The sequence below is a fragment of the Thunnus maccoyii genome, chromosome 13, assembly GCF_910596095.1.
Source record: "Thunnus maccoyii chromosome 13, fThuMac1.1, whole genome shotgun sequence".
NCBI lineage: Eukaryota > Metazoa > Chordata > Actinopteri > Scombriformes > Scombridae > Thunnus > Thunnus maccoyii.
The window spans coordinates 8,578,424-8,598,767 of record NC_056545.1 but is presented as its reverse complement, the minus strand read 5'-3'; the positions used below and the strand labels follow the sequence as shown (position 1 = coordinate 8,598,767).

At 37.5% G+C, this 20,344-nt stretch overlaps 2 protein-coding genes across 2 annotated transcripts in view; both read left to right on the top strand.

Annotated features, from left to right (window-relative positions):
- wwc1 (WW and C2 domain containing 1) overlaps positions 1–12,344 on the top strand; it is a 61,808-nt gene extending 49,464 nt beyond the window's left edge. Inside the window, exons 14-23 of the mRNA XM_042430799.1 lie at positions 111–281; positions 2,036–2,228; positions 2,337–2,477; positions 4,060–4,103; positions 4,801–4,975; positions 5,655–5,822; positions 5,914–6,006; positions 6,906–7,136; positions 7,339–7,457; positions 8,984–12,344. Coding sequence (XP_042286733.1) covers positions 111–281; positions 2,036–2,228; positions 2,337–2,477; positions 4,060–4,103; positions 4,801–4,975; positions 5,655–5,822; positions 5,914–6,006; positions 6,906–7,136; positions 7,339–7,457; positions 8,984–9,050 — 1,402 coding nt within the window. The 3' untranslated portion in view covers positions 9,051–12,344. The remainder of the gene's footprint in view (positions 1–110; positions 282–2,035; positions 2,229–2,336; positions 2,478–4,059; positions 4,104–4,800; positions 4,976–5,654; positions 5,823–5,913; positions 6,007–6,905; positions 7,137–7,338; positions 7,458–8,983) is intronic.
- A 3,895-nt stretch (positions 12,345–16,239) lies between these two features.
- The window catches only part of rars1 (arginyl-tRNA synthetase 1), a 38,057-nt gene continuing 33,952 nt past the window's right edge, over positions 16,240–20,344 (top strand). The window contains exon 1 of the mRNA XM_042431322.1: positions 16,240–16,401. Coding sequence (XP_042287256.1) covers positions 16,357–16,401 — 45 coding nt within the window. The 5' untranslated portion in view covers positions 16,240–16,356. The remainder of the gene's footprint in view (positions 16,402–20,344) is intronic.

Genomic DNA, 20,344 nt, shown 5'->3' with positions numbered 1-20,344 from the left:
TCCAGTTTGTATGATGTTGTTGTTCTGAAGAATTTTACACATTTTACTTAAGAGACGTCAGGATATATCACCAAACACCTTTTCACGTATTATCCGTGTGTTTTCTCCAGGCCGGGCCTCCCTGCAGACCTCCTCCTGGGCTCCGACGAGGAGCGGTTGGTACTGGGCTGCTCTCAGGTGCAACTGGGATTCCGCTACGAGTCCAGAGACCAACGTTTCACCGTCTACATCATGCAGCTGTCCAACTGCAGCGCCCTCTGTCTGCCGGCTGACCAGAAAGTGTACGAATGCTTATTCCTATTTATTAGATGTTACGTATTCAGTGAATAATTTAGATTTAAATATATTTCATATGCAGAAAAAAAACAGAGAAAAAGAAGAAAAGCTGCAGTTGAAAGCTTTTATCAAAAAAGTAGTTGTAGTAAAAGAAGTGATCCTGAGGTAAAGTAATGACATGAGGGATCAATGAATCATCAGAACCAGCGCTTAAAACAAAAAATAATGACACAGGACTTGAAGACAAAGAACTAGATGACGTCTCATTTGAATGATTCTTTAAAACTTTGATTCTACTCACGATACAGCTGCAACAAATGATTATTTTCATTAACAATTAATCTGCAGATTATTTTCTTGATTAGTCGTCAGAAAATAGTGAAAAACGCTCGTTATAATTTCTTGTTTTGTGCGACCAACAGTCCAAAACTCAGAGATATTTAGTTTACCATCACGTATGACCCAGAAAAGCATGAAATAATCATGTTTGAGAAGCTAAAACCTGCTAATTTTTCACATTTTTGCTTAAAAAAAACAACGCAAACAATTATTCGATCATCAAAATATTTGCTGATTGATTTTTCATCGATCAATTCTTTACTGACTACGATGTATACTGTGAGTTTGTCAATAAAACTATGTCAGCCTGTAAGGCTCGTTCACAATAGATTCACACTCAGCACCAAAACAAGATGTGATGTCACACGTCTGACAAATCAAGAAATATTGATCAGGGCGTCATGAACTGTAAACAGTCTATCGGTGGTGTAACATTATAAAAACAGGATGATGGCACATGTTAAAATAACGATGCATCAAAACAACACTGCTTGTAAAGGTCAAAGGTCACCTGAGATTCTTATAGAGCAGAGGTCACTAACTGGCGGACCTACAGCCAAGACAGAGGGTTGTGATTTAAAACCTGACGGGGCGCTTCTGTTTTAACTGGCGCAGCTTTTGCAGTCTTTACGGTAGACGGAGAAAGGGAGAGAAAGTCAAGCAGAAAAAGGGAAATTCAAGCTTTTCCTCCCTTTATTTTATTTTTCTGAGGTGAAGCACTTTATTTGAACATTTTATTTATTTTCTCTTATTTTCAAATGCAGCCCTATTTTATTTAGTAGATGAGATTATTATTATAATTACATTATACTTTAAATTTGAGTTGAATACCCCTAATCTAGAGGCAGGCGGAGAAAAACAAAAAGAGGAAACGCGAGTTCAGCTTCAACTGAAGTGAACGAGAAACAAATATTAACAGAAACTGATGTAGAGCTGCAACGATTACCAGATAAATCAGCATTTTGATCATTTAATAGCAAAATAGCAAAAAATGCCAAATGTTTACTTGTTGCAGCTTCTCAAACGTGTGGATTTTATGATTTTTTCGTGTCACATGATAGTAAACTGAATTTCTTTGGATTTTTGACTGTTGTTGGACATCTGATGACGGCACCGTGGAATCTTAGAAATTACAACGTGCATTTTTCACTATTTTTGGACATTTTATAGACAAAACAATTAACAGATGAATCAAGAAAACAATCATTAGTTGCAGCCTTAAACTGGTGAAAGTGTGACTGCACCTTTACACTCTGGGATGAATGTTCACCTTTCACTATGTCTCTATTTGTGAAGTAACTCATTTAATTGCACAGTATGAGTGTGCAACACTCGTTCAGGAAGTAACATCAAAGAAAAGACGTATTTAAAGCAACAGTAAAGTCTCGCTGTAACACCTGCACCCGGCTCTGTCCTGCAGGTACGTGCGTGCCGTGGTGCTGCCCTGCGTGGAGGCCACGCGCTGCCTGTTCAGGACACGCGGCTCTCTGCCTCAGGACGTCGTGGAGATCAACGAGGTGTTCGGCATGCAGATATCCCACAGTGCACTGCGGCAGAAGACCCTGAGGATCGACGTCTGCAACACCAGCAAGTCGGGCCACGAGGAATGTCTGGTTAGTGGAATCTACTGTCTGGTTTTACTTCCTGTTTGGAGATTATCAGTCAGTTTCCAGCTGTTTTTATGTTTGTTTTTCATGCTACTCGCCTGTCCGCCCCTCCAGGCCGGAGCCCAGATCAGCCTGGCTGACGTCAGCTGTTCGGAGGAAAGATGCACCAAGTGGTACAACCTGCTGAGCCGCGCCTTCATGCCCGAGATCAACAACAAGAACAAAGAGAGCCGAGCAGCCGGCGGCTCCGACACGGTAAACGCCGTCACCCAGCAGACATTAGTTACTGCATCCAACACAAGAGTAAGCCGGCGACTGCTTGATGTGTTATTACAGATAATAAATGCAAATATTTTCTTTATCCTGTGTTTTAAAAGCTAAATGAAAGAAACCTTTCCCCGCTCAGTCAGAGCTGCAGCTAACGATGATTTTCATTCATTTGTTTAGTTTCTCAAGTAGTCGTTTAGTTAATAAAATGTCAGAAAATCTCAAATGTCTTGTTTTGTCCCAAACAACAGTCCACAATCCAAAGATATTCAGTTTACTAATAAAAAAAACCACTAAAGAAACCAGATAATCATTATGGCATCATGACTCAAAACGATGATTTTACTATCAGAATAGTTTTATCAGTTAATCGACTGATAGTTGCAGCTCTGCTCTCGGTGCAGTCAGAGCTGATCAGTGTTTAAATGATTTTAGTTAGAAAGAAAGATTGTTTTAATTTAACAAACAGGAAATGTGACAGATGTTTATAACCTCAGTAGAGCTACAACGGTTAGTCAATGAATTGATCAGGCGATCGACAGGAAATTAATCAGCAATATTTTTGATAATCGTTTAAGTCATTTTTAATTAAAAAAAAATCAATCCAAACAATCTGAACTCATCTTAACAAGTCAATTGAATATTTTGGGGTTTGACATTTGATGACACAACTTTGGGCCAAACGATTAATTGAGGAATTAACTGAAATTGAAATAATTGGCAGATTAATTGATTATGACAATAATAGTTATTAGCAGCACTATTAGAATATCAACATAAATCTGGGATGGTCCATCATTTTTGAAGGTGGGGGAGTGATCGACACATAGAGCAGGTGTTGTTCTGTTTATCAATTAATGAAGCTCTGATGTTTACTCTGGTTCTCTGTTCTCTTATGTACAATCGATTCTCACAATCGACACATTTAAAAGCAATCGAACTGATTGTTTTTAGTCCGTTTGAGCAAAACAACTACGGTTCAGATAGCAGAAATCATATTAAGGCAATAAAAACTGAGAAAGATCATGTTCTCTGTCAAAGGCACAACAAATTATTGTGCTTGTTCTATAATGTGCTATCAGTATTTTTTAAGTAAGATAAGATGTACTTAATTGTCTGCTCAGGGAAATAGTTTCTCTCCAGATATAAACTTACATCTTTAAAATCATTCATACGTAAGAAAAGAGACAAAATAAACCCGACAACACAATAAGACAAATATTAAATATAGTTTAATTGAAAACTACGTAGTTCAAAAAGTCACTTTAATACTAAAGTCAACATTTTACTGAAAAAACAATCTCACCTCCAGGTCCATTTAGTAGCTGTCATAGAGCTTTTGATCAGTTAACATGATCTTCATCATCAGATGACCAGCTGTTGTAGGTGTTAATGGATTGTTTCATCCATGTTGGCTTAAAAATTGAGTTTCAATCTCACCTCCAGGTCCATTTAGTAGCTGTTCTGGAGCTTTCGATCGTATCACATGTTTATTTACACACAGATATGACGTGTTTGGTCCTGATGTGTGTGTGTGTGTGTGTGTGTGTGTGTGTGTTGTGTGTTTCAGACTCGTGTTTTCAGCAGCGACAGAGTCGGAGCTGATGATGAGTGGTGAGACTCTTCTTCTTCTCTGCTTCCTTCACCTTTAAACCCATCTCATCTTTTGTTCAGTCTTTCCTCCCCACGTGTTGTTGTTTTCACAGCTAATAGTGATCCTTCTGTTGTTTGTTATTCAACATCACGTATCTTCCTACTGTCTTTTTGTTTAAAAATATTTAGATTATTTGGCGGCTGTATATGTGCCGTTTGATCTGTCAGTTCATGTGAATGTTTGTAGAGTAACAAACACACATAAAACACACCGACAGATACGCAGAATGTTACCCGGCAGGTTCAGACTGTCAATAAAGCTGCTTGAGTTTCGGATACACACACACCCCCCCCCTCCTGTTGAATAACTCACTAAACACAAATACACACACACACACACACACTCAGGAGAGGAAGTAATTAAACCACATAGTATTTAGTTTTAATCATATATTGTGCTTCCCTTCTTACTGTAGTTTTGCTTGGTACACGCAGCCATATTGTGACATTTCCAAAATAAAATACAGTCTGAAATTCAGATTTAAATGAGAATCTATCAGATTGAAGAATGCGTAAAGAAGAGTATGAATCGTAGTCGTATTTAATCTTCACAGCTTTTGATCAGTACTGTAAACAACAGGATAAACAGATATTCAACCCTCAGCGGTTGTAGTGGGAGAAAGTAAAGTCATCTTCTAACTGTGTTGTGATCCGTCAGGCACGGCGAACCTCTGGACATGTTTGATGATGAAGAAGGAAATGGCGTGGAGGGTGAAGGGCCTCTGGAGGAGGACGAGTTTTATCCTGACAGCAGCCAATGGGAAGCAGCAGAAGAAGAAGAGGAGGAGGAGAAGGTGACCAAACCGCCTCCAACGGCAGCCATCACAGAAAAGGTAACATGGATCTGTTTTGTTTTCTCTCCTCAGATAACGGCAAACACATGTGAGCGCTGACATTCGTTTAACAATCGTACAGAGAAAAATCCATCATAGAAGAGACACAGAGACAAACCTGCAGGAGCAGAAAATAAACCACAATGCAGCTGTTCTTCACACTGTCATCGTTGTAACTTCTTCTCTTTCCTTTTCTTCTTCTGTCATCTCAACCTCCTCCTCCAGCCCGACTCGATTTCCTGAAGGTGCTGATGTTGCTTTAAGGCCTTTAATTGACTTCAATTAAGCATTTTATATCTGCTTGTTTTCGTTTGGTTGATAGAACTTTTCTTAAAAGGTTGAAGTTGATATAACTCTTTTCTACCAGACATTAAAACACTTCTTATAATAATAATAATAATAACAACAAGAATAACAATTATGATAATAAGCTTTATTTGTGTCGCATCTTTCATACAACAAATGCAGCTCAAGGCGTTTCACACTTAAACAAGCAGTAAAATACAATAAAACAGTAAAAAGCAAAATAAAATATTTCAGTGAGATTCAGTAAAATAAACGCAGCAATAAAAATGGAAACAGTTTCCTTAAAAGTGAGATTAAATAGGTCGTTGCATGTTGGATATTTACATTTTTTTAGTCTTGTTGTCATTTTGAACGCTGTTTATTCTTCATCCAGGTGAACAAAGAGACGAGTATGGACGGCATGTCGTCTCATCACTGTTCGGTGGTTCGGCCCAAGGAGCGCCGCCCGGACGTCCCCCACCAGAACCTCTTCATGAGGGGGAACACCATCATCCGCTCCAAGACCTTCTCCCCCGGCCCTCAGAGCCAGTACATCTGCAGGGTAACCGACACTTTGAACCGCAGGAATATTTCTCCTTTTATTCTCTGTCTGTCTCCTAAAACGTTTGTTAAATACACCTCGTTGTTTCCAGATCAACCGCAGCGACAGCGACAGCTCCACGCTCTCCAAGAAGTCTCCGTTTGTCCGAAACGCCTCCGAGAGACGCAGCATGAGAATGAAGAAGGTAGAAACGAGTTCTTTACTGTCAGTGATTTGACTTCTCTGTAAATCTGCTGTCGGTTTCTGTTTCTTGACAGTTTAATAACAAAGTCAAACCTGCAGGTTTAACTACCACGTTAACTGTCGTTGCATTTTTTGAGGTTTAAAACCGTCTGACGACTCCCAGTGAAGTAACTCTGAATACTTAATAACCGCCTGAATGTTTAATGCAGCTCTGAAACTTGCCAGCTTCTATTAATTTCAAAGCAGGCAGCAAAATCTACCTTAATGTCCCTCGTGGGCCTCTGTAGGGAGAAACAGCAGCAGCAGCAGAGACTTGACATAACACACATTTGAACCCAGTAACTCACACACATCAAAGGTTAGTGACAATATCTGCAGATAACTCAAGGTGTTTGTTGTGATTGAAGGTATAGTGAAGACAGTTTTAACTGCTGGTTTCATCGTCTCTCTCAGGCTGCATCACTGATTAATTAAAAGAAATATTTTGCGTATTCAGACTTTATTTCTGATCAATGAGAGTGTGAGGAAAGTTTGCCTCTGCTCAAAGTTTCTCAACAATAAAATCATTTGCTAGAATATAGTGTTGACAGGCAAATAGCAGCTCGCGATTTGTTCAGAAGAGATCATTAATTTTATATTTACAACATTTAGTTTCTGTTCATTTGTGTTACATTCAAGTCAGACTTGTGCTGTCAGGAAAGTCACTGGTGTTCTTCAGAGAGAAATATGTTTTTCATCTCATTATGTGATTAAGTGCATGTCTGAAAGGGTTTTAAATACTTAACTGCAGTGATTTTACAGTTTCTAAGGCTTTGTCTATTTATGGCAGCCACTTCATGCAGATTAAAGCAAATGTCATTCTTGGACTGGACAGCACGAACCTCTCTGTCCTCCCTTCAGCCTCCTGTGCAGGTTAAAGGTCTGGACGGTCTGCTGAGGACCTCTCTGGACCTGGAGTTGGACCTGCAGGTGTCCAGGACGCGGCAGGCCCGGCTGACGCAGGAGCTGCGGGTGCTGCGGGAGCTGAAGACGCAGCTGGAGAAGGCGAGGCAGCAGGGCCAGAGAGAGCTGCCGGCCTGGGTCCAAGAAGACGAACGCTTCCGCCTCCTCCTCAAGCAGGCCGAGAAACAGGTGAAGGATCATGTTAGGATTCATCAGTCCACCGAAACTAACCGTGTGTATGCTGATAAGACGCGCTCAGGTGTTTTTAGCCCACCAGTAACCAGTCAGAGTACACACTGGTTTATATTTGTAAATGAGGGAGAGCAGAGTTCAGCATCTGTGTCGATCTGCTGAAGTGTAATCGCCTCTGCGCTCTTGTTTCCCCGCTCAGACTCGAGAGGAGCAGCTGCAGGAGAAACGGGTGGAGAAGATGATGAGGGCAGCAGCGAAGGACGTCCACAAGATCAGGGGCCAGAGCCGCAAAGAGGTCCCTGAGGTCCAGACCTTCAGGTGGGAGAAACAACACAGCAGGGCCTGTTTTTATCAAGAGGAAGAAATCAGATCAGAACTGGTCAAAAATTCTCACAGCGACACAGTTTTGGTCTTAATTTTTGGACTGAGAGGGAAAAAAGTGAATGAGTCCTTCCTCAGCTGATATTTAGCAGAGCTACAGTATTTAGAGATACAGTCGTGGATAATATTAATACATATTTTAACTGATGTGCAGGATGCAAAAGAAAACACATGCTCTCTCCACAAACCAGGAAACCAGGAGACATGTAGCTGTTTCCTCTCTGTGCAGAATGATGTATGTGCAGAGTTTGTTTTCACATTCATCTGCCGAAGGAGGAAAGTTTCTCTGAGCTAAATTAAATTGGGAGCCAGTCGTGCTCCAGTGTGCGACTTGCACAAGTGTGATGTGGAAACTTGAAGCCTCCAGAGCACAAACACTGAGAATTAACTTTACAGTGAAGGAGGAGACATCTGGTGTCCAGCAGGAAAACTTCAGAAATGAAGAGATTGTGTATTTTTAATCAGGCAGAAGGAGGAGAAGTAAGTTTAAGGATTTTAACAAAGTCATTGAGAGTGACTTGCTAGTGTTTACTTACAGCATAATGCAAATGTGACTTGGTGAAGTCTAAAATAGTTTTTTGCATGTATAACCAAGATAATTCAGTCATCTAGATTATTTTCCTATAAACATAAAACATTTTGCCGTTTTCTGCATTTCAAATTTTATCACTGTTTAATATTTCAAACCACAACTGCAACATATCAATCATCACGACGTCTACTTTGTGGCTGAGAGTGTGGAAGAGCAGCGATGTCACACAAGGAGGCTTCATAAAATACTCTCAAGTCCTTCTCTGATGTAAGAGTGTTTTAATCCTGTAGTTAAACTTTCTGTTGAGATTCCTGAGACGTTTGATCAACACAGACAAGGTTTTAGTCAGAGGAGGAAAGAAAAAGTCGTGGAGTTAGTCATGAGGATGTTATTGGGAGCACTGTAATCATTCCTCCTGTTCATACTGGATATTAAAAGATCCTTCAAATGTGCTTTCAATGGAAGTGATGGAGGCCAAAATCCACAGTGTGTCCACACAGTCATTTAAAAGTTGATGTGAAGCTTATATGAGTCTTCAGCAGTCTGAGTTAGTCATATCAAGTGGATATCTGACACATTTACAGTCTTTTTAGCATCAAATTCCCTCTTTGTGTTTCCCTGTTGAACTGCAGGTGGAAGTATAGTAACAAAAAGAGGGACTTTGGCACTAAAAAGACTGTAACATTGAAAGATATCTACTTGTTTTGACTCATTTGGACGCTGAAGCTTCATATTAGCTTCAGATTAAGGACGACTGTGGATTTTGTCCCCAACAGCAAGAAAAACATGTTTAAATGTTCATTTTGAGCTCCTGACTGTTGTTTTAAGACACACTTGAGAAATTGTGAACCTACCGTTTTAAGATCTCGCCGTCTTCAGCTTCATGCTCACTGGTCTTACTGGTCTGAATGTTTGTCCTGTGTGATTTCAGAGAGAAGATGGCGTTCTTCACACGAGCAAAGACCAGCATCCCCGACCTGCCGGCTGACGACGTGTAGAGAAGCATTTCAAAGTATTTCTTCCTCCCTGATTCTTAACCTGCTGTTCTCAAAGAAATGAAGCAAATGTTTGGCGGTGCTATGAAGAATTTTAAGATATATATCTGTATATATATGTATATATGTATGTATATATACATATATGTGTATATATATATGTATATATACATATATATATACACAGAAAGTGTCTGAATTCATGTTATTTTCTGTTCTCTATATATATATCTATAGAACTAATTTTTCCCACTATATATTAGTAGGAAAAAAAACACATTGAAAACCATGAAGAAACCATTTTAAAGAGCTCAGCATTACTAATGTGGATAGTTTCTGTTTGTGAATTGGTGACGGCACTGCTGGAGCTTTTTTTTTTTTCATTTTTTATTTTTAATTCCATACTCTCTTCTACTTTGTTGTTTTGGCGTTGTGTCTCTGTTACTAACATGCTGTTTATTGGCTCTTAGGTGTTTTTAAAATCATTCCAGCACAAAGTCACACTGCTGCACATGTGCATACAAAGAGTTTTTTGTACTAAAATGACACTTTTGGACAAAAAAAAAAAAAAAAAAAGTATCGTTAGCACAAAATGAAATCAAACAATGGTACTAAAGCGAAATAAGCAACTTAAATATCTATACTTACAGAGATATTTAATATTGATCTTCAAGTTATGTGTTTTTAAAGCATTTTGAAAACAAACACTTTATACGCAGACAAACATACAAGCACACACTGCATTTTTTTTTTAATTTTATGTTTTTAATGTAATTTTCTCGTGTACAGGCGCTCGTAAAACATGAATATAGATCCTTGGTTCTTGTTTAACAGTCTGTTATAAAGTCACTACGATTTATTTTCACTACAAAGTTTAAGAAGAGGAGATATTTCAACATCAAACTTTATTTCTCGTTGCTATTTGTACGACTTCTTAAGTAGTCTTGAAACAACAATTTGAACGGTTAGTTACACATCACGTTGTTCTTCTTCTGTTATGTTTCTGACAGAAGCGTGTTTGCTGCCCCCCGGTGGTCGATACACGTGTCGGGACTTGTAGTATTAAAACACACCTGCTGTTACCACCCGTGACCACAGGTGGCGCCAAATCAACCAGGACTGAAATCTTACAGATAATAACTTTAATATCTCCAAATCAAACACGAACAGAAACTGTGTTTTTGTGTAAAATAAGCGAGTCGATCCCCCCCCCTGAAGCTTGTCTGGCGCACAGATGATTTGTAAATATTCAGCACGCCTTCTGTTTTAGCTCCGACCGACACACTACATGGTAACGGAGAGGAAAACTGGAAGTGTGTCTTTGCTTTATGAACATTATGAGTAAAGAAAGAAGTTGTTTTAAAAAAAAGAAAAAGGTCACGTTTAATGAACTGGATCTGATTGTAATTTTTTTTTTAAATGATCTGCGAGTCGAGATCCAACGGCGGGTTTATCAGAAGCGAGATTCTCGTCTCATTTTAGGTCTAAAATAAAAAAAGTCATCATGATTGTTTCTCACTAGTTACACACACACACACTTAACAAGGTGTACAAACAGCACTAACTCTCACTAACACTCAGGTAGTTGATCGGATAGTCTGCACTTTAAGAAACTTGAGGTAAAAGTTAAAAAAAAAAAAAAAAAAGGAAAAAAAGAAACTTGATGTGGGTTTTTTGGAAGCCTTTGCCTCACGCTGGAATATTGTTGATTGTTGAAGCACACGATGATTGTTAAAACACACAGGAAGTGAAGATCAAATGTATTTTCGATGACTGTGAACTTCTTACTGATTGTATAATTGTTTGACTCGAAGTAACTAAAACAAAACAAAAACACCCAGATGAGAAAAATTGACCAGCAGCTGCCGGCCAATAGGAAGATCACAGCCCTACTTTGCTTCTTAAGGCTCCTGTTCTTCACTCTGATTGGCTGGTTGAAATATTCCTAATATGTCAGTTTTTATTCTCCCCTCTGTTTCCACTCTGTAACTGGATATTTTAGATTCATATCTGAGTCGCTCTCATGTCTCTTAATAACTGGACGTTCTGTAGCTGTTAGCGCGGTGCCCCAGCGAAACTGAACATCCTCATTTCTTCACATCCAAGTATTTAAAGCTGCTTTAATAGATATTTTTATATTAATAAAGGATTAAATGCAAGGAGTTTCTCATAGTGAAGAACTTATAGAGATTTATCACCCGACTCTTCAGCTCCCGTCAGCTCTGTGATGCGTTTTAGCGTCTTTCAGCTCATTGTTTTGGGTTTTGGTTCATTCTCAATAATATTTAATACTATTTTACAACCAATGATAAAAAGGTAAATCGTAGTAGTTCAGGGTGGACTACCTAAATTAATGAGAAGATAGTTAGTTCCTCTTCCTCTTGAAGAGGAACTAAAGTACAGCAAGTCGACTGTTCGATGACGTTCTGTCATCATTTCGTTGAGCCACAGGAAGCTGCGCCCAGCTCGTACTGATACCGACGAATAAACTTAGCGGTTTCATAGAAAAATGAATCACAGACTGTGTCAGACATGCTGGGGCTGTCTGTGATTCGGACTCTTTTCCTCGATAGCAGTTCACTGTCTTGCTGGGTCACCGTGCTGAACGTGTATTCTGGGTACGTTGTGGTAAATCCACCACAAAGCACAAACCGCTCATCCAATCGTCTTTCCCATTCCCGGTGACGCCTTCACTCTGAGGCTGTGAAGCTGCTGCTGTCATTCCAGATGTTTTCCCTTCATTTTTCAGCTGTGTTAGTTCATGTGTTTCCTTTGGTGTGTGTTTATGTTTTAAAACCAACACAGGAAGTTGATATTTCCCCCGATCTCCAGAAAAGTCTGCAAATTAAAATCTGTCTTTTGTTTTCTTGATGAATAAATACTGTAAATGTTTTTAATCCACGCAAATGGAAAGAAAATCACAACACGTTCAGGTAGAAGTAGGAATATTTTGCACAAGTAAATATCAACACAAATATACAATCAAACACTAAACTCGATGATGGGAACTGAATCAACCGTTGTGAGGACGTTCACACTGCAGGAACTAATTTATATCACATCATATTCATGTTTTTCAATAATATCAGTCTGAACAGTCGCCTTCCTGATCAGCAACTATTCTCATAATTGATTAAAGTAATTTTTCATGCAAAAATATGATCTCACCCCATCAATTTGCCCATTTCTTTGTCACATGTGATAATTAGGGCTACAACTACCAATTATATTCATATTTTTGATCACTTTCTTGATTAATTGATTTGTGGTTTTGTCTAAAATATCATAAAATAGTTTTTTTAAAAAAAAGACGTTACAGTTTCTTTGAGCCATGATGACGTCTTCGTATGCCTCGTTTTGTCCAATCAACAGTTCAAAATTGCTTGGGCTCGGAGACTACAGGTGTTTTTGACAGAAAGCCTGCGTTAAAGACTAGAATTGTGGAGTTTTTGAGGGATTTAACAGAAAGACACTGTCACGTTGCATTATGGGAAACGTAGTATCCACTGTTTCTGGAGTTTGACTCCTACAGGGAACAAAAAATCTGAATATCTCGACCTCAGCTGCACAGATTTTAACCTTTTTTTTAAAAAAAAATCAATCTGTCTCACAAGTCCCGACAACTTTATGGCTGCAGTGTTTCTTTAAGAGTTTTTCTTGTAGCAACATTCAGCCTTTTCTCTCTTTCCTGTTTGGTTTTTATACCTTGAAGCAACTTTCTAGATAATTACGTTCTAGCAACTCACCATCAGTTCACTCAACCTCTACAAATTGGACATTAAAGGTGTTTGAATATCGAGCCGACTGTTCAGACTGAGGTCACATGACCACAGCAGTTGCCTTCAGATCACTTTAGACTTCATTGAAAACAGAGATTTCAGAAGCAGCCAGATGTGGTTTCCTCCTCCTGCAGTGTGAACGCAGCTCTGTACTCAGACAAGGCTGAGGGTTTTACTGTAGCAGGAACACTGTGAAATTAAATTAATGAAAGCCTTTGGGAGTTACGTGAGAGAGTGTGCCTTTTGGAGAAAAACATGTAAAATGTTATTATTTTCTTTTTCTTTTTTTTTTTTCGTGTGTCTTTATGAAAAGTCCAAACCTGTCCGCCATCATCTGCTCTGAGAGAAGCTGGAAATATAGAGAGTTTTTTTTTTTTTGTAAATGTAAACAGTTTGTCTTCTCATGAATCCTTCTTGTTTTGTTGTTGTTGTTTTTTTGTTTTCCTCCTCCGTAGAGCGAGTAGATGTTAAAGAATACGACTCTGTGTAGTCTGTGGAACAGTTCTGTCTGTTGTCATGATTGACCGAATGTTGTTTAATCTCGAAATTAAAAAAAAAAAAAAAAAAGACTCATTTATGTATAACAACATCTGGATGAAAGAATGTAGGTTTTTGCTACAAGAAATCACAATCATTCAGAGAAAAAAACAAATGCTGTTAGTCACATATGATTATTTTTTTCATCATGTAGGTTGTGATATAATTCTTGTTTGTTTATTTGAAGTTCAAGTGCATTTTTTTTTCCTCGTTTGATTATTGTTTTTTTTTTTTTTCTTTTTTCTAATGAATCTGTATTACGACTGGTGATGAACCTGGTAACATGTTTGGAGGCGGCTATGATAAATATACAGCATGTATTTATTGCACTTTGTGATTTTTGGGTGTGCTTTTCCTGTTTTTTTTTTTCTTTTTATCGCGAGAGTCCCGAAAAGCTGTGAATTTTATTCTCAGACACTGTACTGTCGACCAGAGTTGTAAATATTTCACCAGCACAAAAACAAACAATATGTTTTGTAGTTTCACAACAAATAAAAAAGTTCTTCTCTTCTATTTTTATGTGATTTGAGTGTTTTTTTTTGTGTGTTTTTATTACATATTATTATTAAGGTCACTACAACTTCTATGACTGCAGCTGCTACAGAACTACTACTGTTACTGCAATATTATTACTTTTACAGACTCAAGTCACTTACAAATTATTACCATTACTAGTACTAAATTCACAAAATGTTACTTTCTTAGAAAAATTTAAGTTATTTAAACATTTCAAATGCTTTCATCTTTTACACTTCAATTACTTTCATGCCTTTTAAAATTACAGTTCAGTTACTTTCAACACTCGTGTCTACTTATATTTTAAGTGTTTTCATCTCTTCCTCTTGAACTGCTTTCATCTTTTACTCTTCAAATGACAGTTCAGTTACTTTCCCCACTTAAACGTGAACTGATATCTCAAATGCAATCATATATTTCTCTCAGTTGACATTTTAGCTCCTTGCAGTACTTGTTTGCACTTTGACTGACGCTTCAAATCCTTTCAGGTCAAAGATCTTTATCTTTAAATGAAAAAAAGACAAAAAACTTCAGATGCTCTTCCAACTCCCAAAACTTCCAGTGTTCATAAACAATTTACTCAAACTGCGTTGAGTGCTAACACTCAAATTTCAACTCCTTTCAGTATTTGTATTTTGACTGCCACTTCCACTTCAACTGTTAAAGGGTTGCAGCTCTTTTAAATGTTTCAACAGTAAAATTTCATGTAAATTTTCATCAGAAATGAGCCTTTTAAAGTTAATGTTGTGCTTGTTGCTTTGTCACTGCCTTATGTTTTTTTCAATCATAAACTGTACATATAAAGATATAAATATTAACTTGAAAAGACTAAATTTTCTGGAGGAAATTCAAGCGAGCTCATTTACACTGAAAATTTCAAGTGGAAACACTAAACATGCAGGTTTTAAATTTCTCAAACTGTTAACTGTTTGCATGTGAGATGTTGAATGGGAGCTGCATTTTAAGTTAAAGCACTGAAAGTAGTTAAAGTGTCTTTTAAAGAGTAAAAGCAGTTTTTAATTACAATTGTATCCCCTGTAGGCAACTGAATTGTCAGTTAGATTGTAAACACTGAAAGGAGTTGAACTGTCAGGAGGAGGTGGAGGATTTAGAAAAGCAAATAAATCAAAATCTTGTAAAACTGACAGGTGATGTGTGTTTTAACAAAGTTTTTGTAATTGCATTCAGCTATAAGATGAAATGTTTGCAAGACAAAGACTGTTTGCTTAATAAAGTTTGTCATCATCTGCACACCTGTGAAACCGTCACATTGAACAATGTGGTGTTACATTAATGCAGTTATTTGTAATTTTACAATGAATGAATGAATGAAATGTTATTATTGTGTCGTGTATACAATAGCGTGCCCAGCCTGCAGGCGCTTACAAGACACCATAAATTCAAACAAGCCAGGATCAGAGTACAGTGAAGCATCTTTCACCTTCAGATCTTCAGAACATCATCCTCACTGTCAGACGCTTACTACTGTATGTATCACTGAAAAATAACTACTAATTAAACAATCTATCTCGCCTTCTTTTTCAGGCTTTTAAGATAAAGTTGGCAAGTTTAAACACATCAAAATTAAACAGCCATTCCAGTTTTTGCTCATCTGAACACCAGAATATTTCAGTAACTCTCTTAAGTCACTGTAATTTGTACAGTACAACAGAACAGAAAATGGGATTTATTTTCCATTTCACCCAAACCACACAGCTCACACAGTGTTTTCCTCCAGAATATATTTGATTTACATTTGCACATATATATACGTTTTATACTGTGAACTTTTACACCTTCCCAGTCAATATTTTCTACAATTCCATAGCTCTTCTCACTGTTAAAAAAAAAAAAAAAAAATATATATAGTTATATCACCTGTCTTTTGTGGTAGTGATATTTTTCTCTTATTTCATATAGATACTAGTGTTTTTTCTTTTTTCTTCTTTTTTTTTTTAAACTCAGGGGAACACAATGGTGTCCTGCAAACACACAACCAAACAAGTCACATAACAAAAAGTGTAAAACCAACAATCTTACATGAAACATAAATAAAACACAAACACAAGACAAAAATAACAAAAATAAAATGACAGTAATATAAATACATTACACAGGGATAAAACAGACACATTAAGAAAAACAGGAGCATTCATTATATAAAACATCGTCCAACAGAATCTTAAAATGTTCTCTTATCTTTTGTTTTTTGATGGCAAATTCCTTTAATGTCTAAACCTACTTACCAATAAACCTGATATTATTCTACACTAGCCGAACAGTGGGGGGCGGAATCCAACTTCTTCGTTGGTTTGCCAAACTCCTCTTTTTAAACACGAAGAAGAAGAGGAAGCTGATGACGTATGCAGTACCGGAAGTATACTTGAAAGTTGTGAACTTCTTCCTCCTCTGTTTCATCAGCCACGCGATTCCACATCCAGCCGGCAGCAGAGTTTCTCTCCAGCGTTTCAGAAGAGATGGGAGACCCTGTAACCGAGTACGAGGCCCGACTGCAACAACAGGTCAGTCGACCACTAGCTAACCGGTTAAATGTGTTTGCGTAAAGTCAACGTACCGCCAAACTTCATTAATTAAACTGTCAATTTAAAGTTTTTCTGCTCATCAGTTACGATAAACTACATGATAGAACAAAATAAAGAGCGTCAGTCGAGTAGTTCGTCACAGTGCTCAAATTCGGCGAACAATACTTACAGCAAATATCGCTTATAGTAGAAAAAAATACACTTTTTGTTTCGCTTCCCAGGTGTCCGTTAAGTCGTCGACCAGCCGACTGTGGCCGCAGCGCAGCGCTGTGACGGCACATCAGCGAGCAGCTGTAAAGCTGTGTGTCGTTACCTTGCCTCTCATTTCTGCGCCGAATTTACCAAAAAATATAATATAATGGTACACGATGTTAAGTTAAACTTTACAAGACGTGCGACTGTATTTACAATAAGAATATTAGTAAATTAGCAGATATTTGAATGGAGTCTTGTGCGAGTATCCTCTCCATGGAGGTCAGTTTGTACTGACGTGAAGCCACCTGTCATTCATTATATATTTATAGACGGGTGACAAATTAAAGGGAAAATCTGAATAAATGAGTGAGGAAACATAAAGAATGCAGATGCTTCCACACAGGTGAACTGCATGGTACAATTAAGCCGTTAACATCCATTCATGCTCTGTGACATGTATAAAAGTGCTGAGCAGGCCCAGTTGATTCAGATTTTTTTTTTTTTATCATGATGGCAAGAGGAAAAGATCTAAATGACTTTGAAAGGGGGTTCATTGTTAGGGCACAGATGGTAGGAGCTTCAGTCACAAAGACTGTTTAACTGGCTGGTGTTTCAATAGGAACAGTGACTAAAGTGACATCTGCATTGAAATCTATGGGAAAGAAATCAGTAAACAGGGTGGGACATTGTGGTTGTCAGAAAATGTCAATGCAGGACGTGATCAGACTGTGTCAGCAACAACAGTCCATCAACAATTACATAGAGAGGGATGTTATAGTAGGGTGGCAGTGCATAAATCCCTCATTACAAAGGTGTATGTACATTTGAGAGTTCAGTGGTGCAAAAACCATAGTCACTGGTCTGCAGAGAGGTAGAAAAAAGTGATATCAACAAGTGGGAGAGTGGATGTGTGGCGTAACCATACAGGTCTGAATGCTTGACCCCTACAGTGAGGGGATCTGGTGGCTCTGTTATGCTGTGGGGGGCATTTTGCTGACATGGTTTGGATCCACTTGTCCCCTTAGAGGGAAGGGTCACTGCTAATCAATACAAAGTTGTTCTGAGTGATCACCTTTACCCTATGATGAAACATTTCTATCTTGATGGGAGTGGTTTCTTCCTTACATGTTACAGACACACAAGATAGTCTTCACATTTTATTGATTTTATAGTTGACTACCGATCAGTCAATCTAGTGTTGCTCTAGCGTTCTTATAAAAGACCCCGAATGGTTCACTATGGATAAAAAAAGCTGATTTTATCTTTTAAAGATGTGTAGTGAGTCTGTGATTAAGAGTATCTCTTTTAATCCCAGCTTATGTCTTCTCTGTTCTGTTAAGAAGCAATTCAACCAAGAAAATTTTTGAAGTTCTTCACATAAAACGCTTCAAGGAAGTCTTGATTGAAGACTTAGTTGCATCATGTACTGATAATGTGGCAGCTTTTGGTTTCATTCTGATTTAATCTACTTTATCTACTATAAAACTGTTTTTACTTATCAGATTTCTTCCTGGCAGAGCTGTAAATAGATTGATTGATTGATTGATTGATTGATTGACTTTATTGTCCACCTCAGTGGAAATTTATCTTTGGCTTCTTCCAAAGTGCAGTAAAAGTACATACAATACACATAGCACAACACACCGTTAAAAAAACATAAAAAATATACAACATACAATAGTGCAAATGGGCAGCAGATAGGTCTAAATAACAAGTGTTTGCTGATGCAGTCATTCTTTTTAACACATTTAAACTCAGTTTATTCTGAAGTAGGGCCACAACAAATGATTATTTAAAATGTCAGAAAGTTATGAAAAATGCCCATCATAATTTCCTTCAGCCTTATTTGATTTAACCAAATTTCTTGGTTTAAATTCCTCAAGCTGTTAACTGTTTGCATGTGAGATGTTGAATGGGAGCTGCATTTTAAGTTAAAGCACTGAAAGCAGTTAAAGTGTCTTTTAAAGAGTAAAAGTAGTTTTTAATTACAATTTTATCCCCTGTAGGCGGCTGAATTGTTAGTCAAACAAGCCAGGATCAGAGTACAGTGAAGCATCTTTCACCTTCAGATCTTCAGAACATCATCCTCACTGTCAGAAGCTCTTTTTCAGGCTTTTAAGATAAAGTTGGCAAGTTTAAACACATCTAATTTAAACAGCCATTCCAGTTTTTGCTCATCTGAACACCAGAATATTTCAGGGTTTTGTTGAGCGATTTCATAGAAGTCTTGATTGAAGATTTAGTTGCATCATGTACTGATAATGTGGCAGCTTTTGGTTTCATTCTCATTTAATCTACTTTATCTACTATAAAACTGTTTTTACTTATCAGATTTCTTCCTGGCAGAGCTGTAAATAGATTGATTGACTTTATTGTCCACCTCAGTGGAAATTTATCTTTGGCTTCTTCCAAAGTGCAGTAAAAGTACATACACATAGCACAACCCACCGTTAAAAAAACATAAAACATATACAACATACAGTAGTGCAAATGGGCAGCAGATAGGTCTAAATAATACCAGAGAGCAAGTCTTGTGTAATAACAAGTGTTTGCTGATGCAGTCATTCTTTTTAACACATTTAAACTCAGTTTATTCTGAAGTAGGGCCACAACAAATGATTGTTTTAAACTATTGATTATTTAAAATGTCAGAAAGTTGTGAAAAATGCCCATCATAATTTCCTTCAGCCTTATTTGATGTAATCAAATGTCTTGTTTTCCCTTGAACAACTCTAACAACGTCTAACCCCCAAAATATTCCGTTTACTCTGAAATAGGATAAAGGAAAGCAGATGATTCTTACAAGTGAGAAGCTGAACTGAGGAATGATTGTAATTTGTACTTGAAAAATCACTTAAACAAATAAATGATCAAAATAGTTGCTATATTATTTTTGGTCAATTGATGGTGATTAATTGACTTATCGTTTCAGATCTATTCAAAAGAATTATCAGATTTTTTTTTTTTCTGAGTTACAGTTTAAAAAAATATTATATTTTTTTATCTTTGTCATTGAATTACTTGATTTGGGAAACCAGATGAGATAATGGGTGAAATTTAGTACAGGGGAGTTGGGGGTGGCCTCCAGTACGTTATATTTAGTATCAACAAACAGTAAAACGTGACAGAAGCTAAAATTTATTGCTTTTGTTCATGAAGTCAACTGTCTGTCATTAGGAAAAAGAAACACAGTCACTGTGTTGTATGTAACAGTGTAAATTATAATCTGTTACATAAAATTAATTTTATTGCATACCTTTCATCAGGATGGTTTAATTTCCTTCCGTAAATGTTTCAATTCAACAACGTCGCTGCTATGCATCACTGCTATGTATAGTTGTTTATCAATTTGAGGCATTACTGTACACAGCTAAAAAAAAAAACTACAACAGCCTTAAATCATGTAGGCTACGGACATAACGGTGTCCATCTGTAGGCAACACCAAAACAATGTTTCACAACGATCAGTATTCAAAGTTTTATTGGGCTATAACTAGCCTAATCAAAACGGGGGTTCAGTCTACAGGTTTCGGGATTTGGGACAACTGCTCGTAATTCGGGATGCCGGGTCACCCGATGTATGATACCGTTTATCGTTGTGAAATAATGAAAAGGTTTCAGGAGAAAAAACTGATGATCTGATGGTCAATGTTCTGTGTTGAAATAGCTGAAAGTCTCCTGAGGTGTACCACAGGGTTCTATACTCGGTCCTCTTTTATTGTAATGA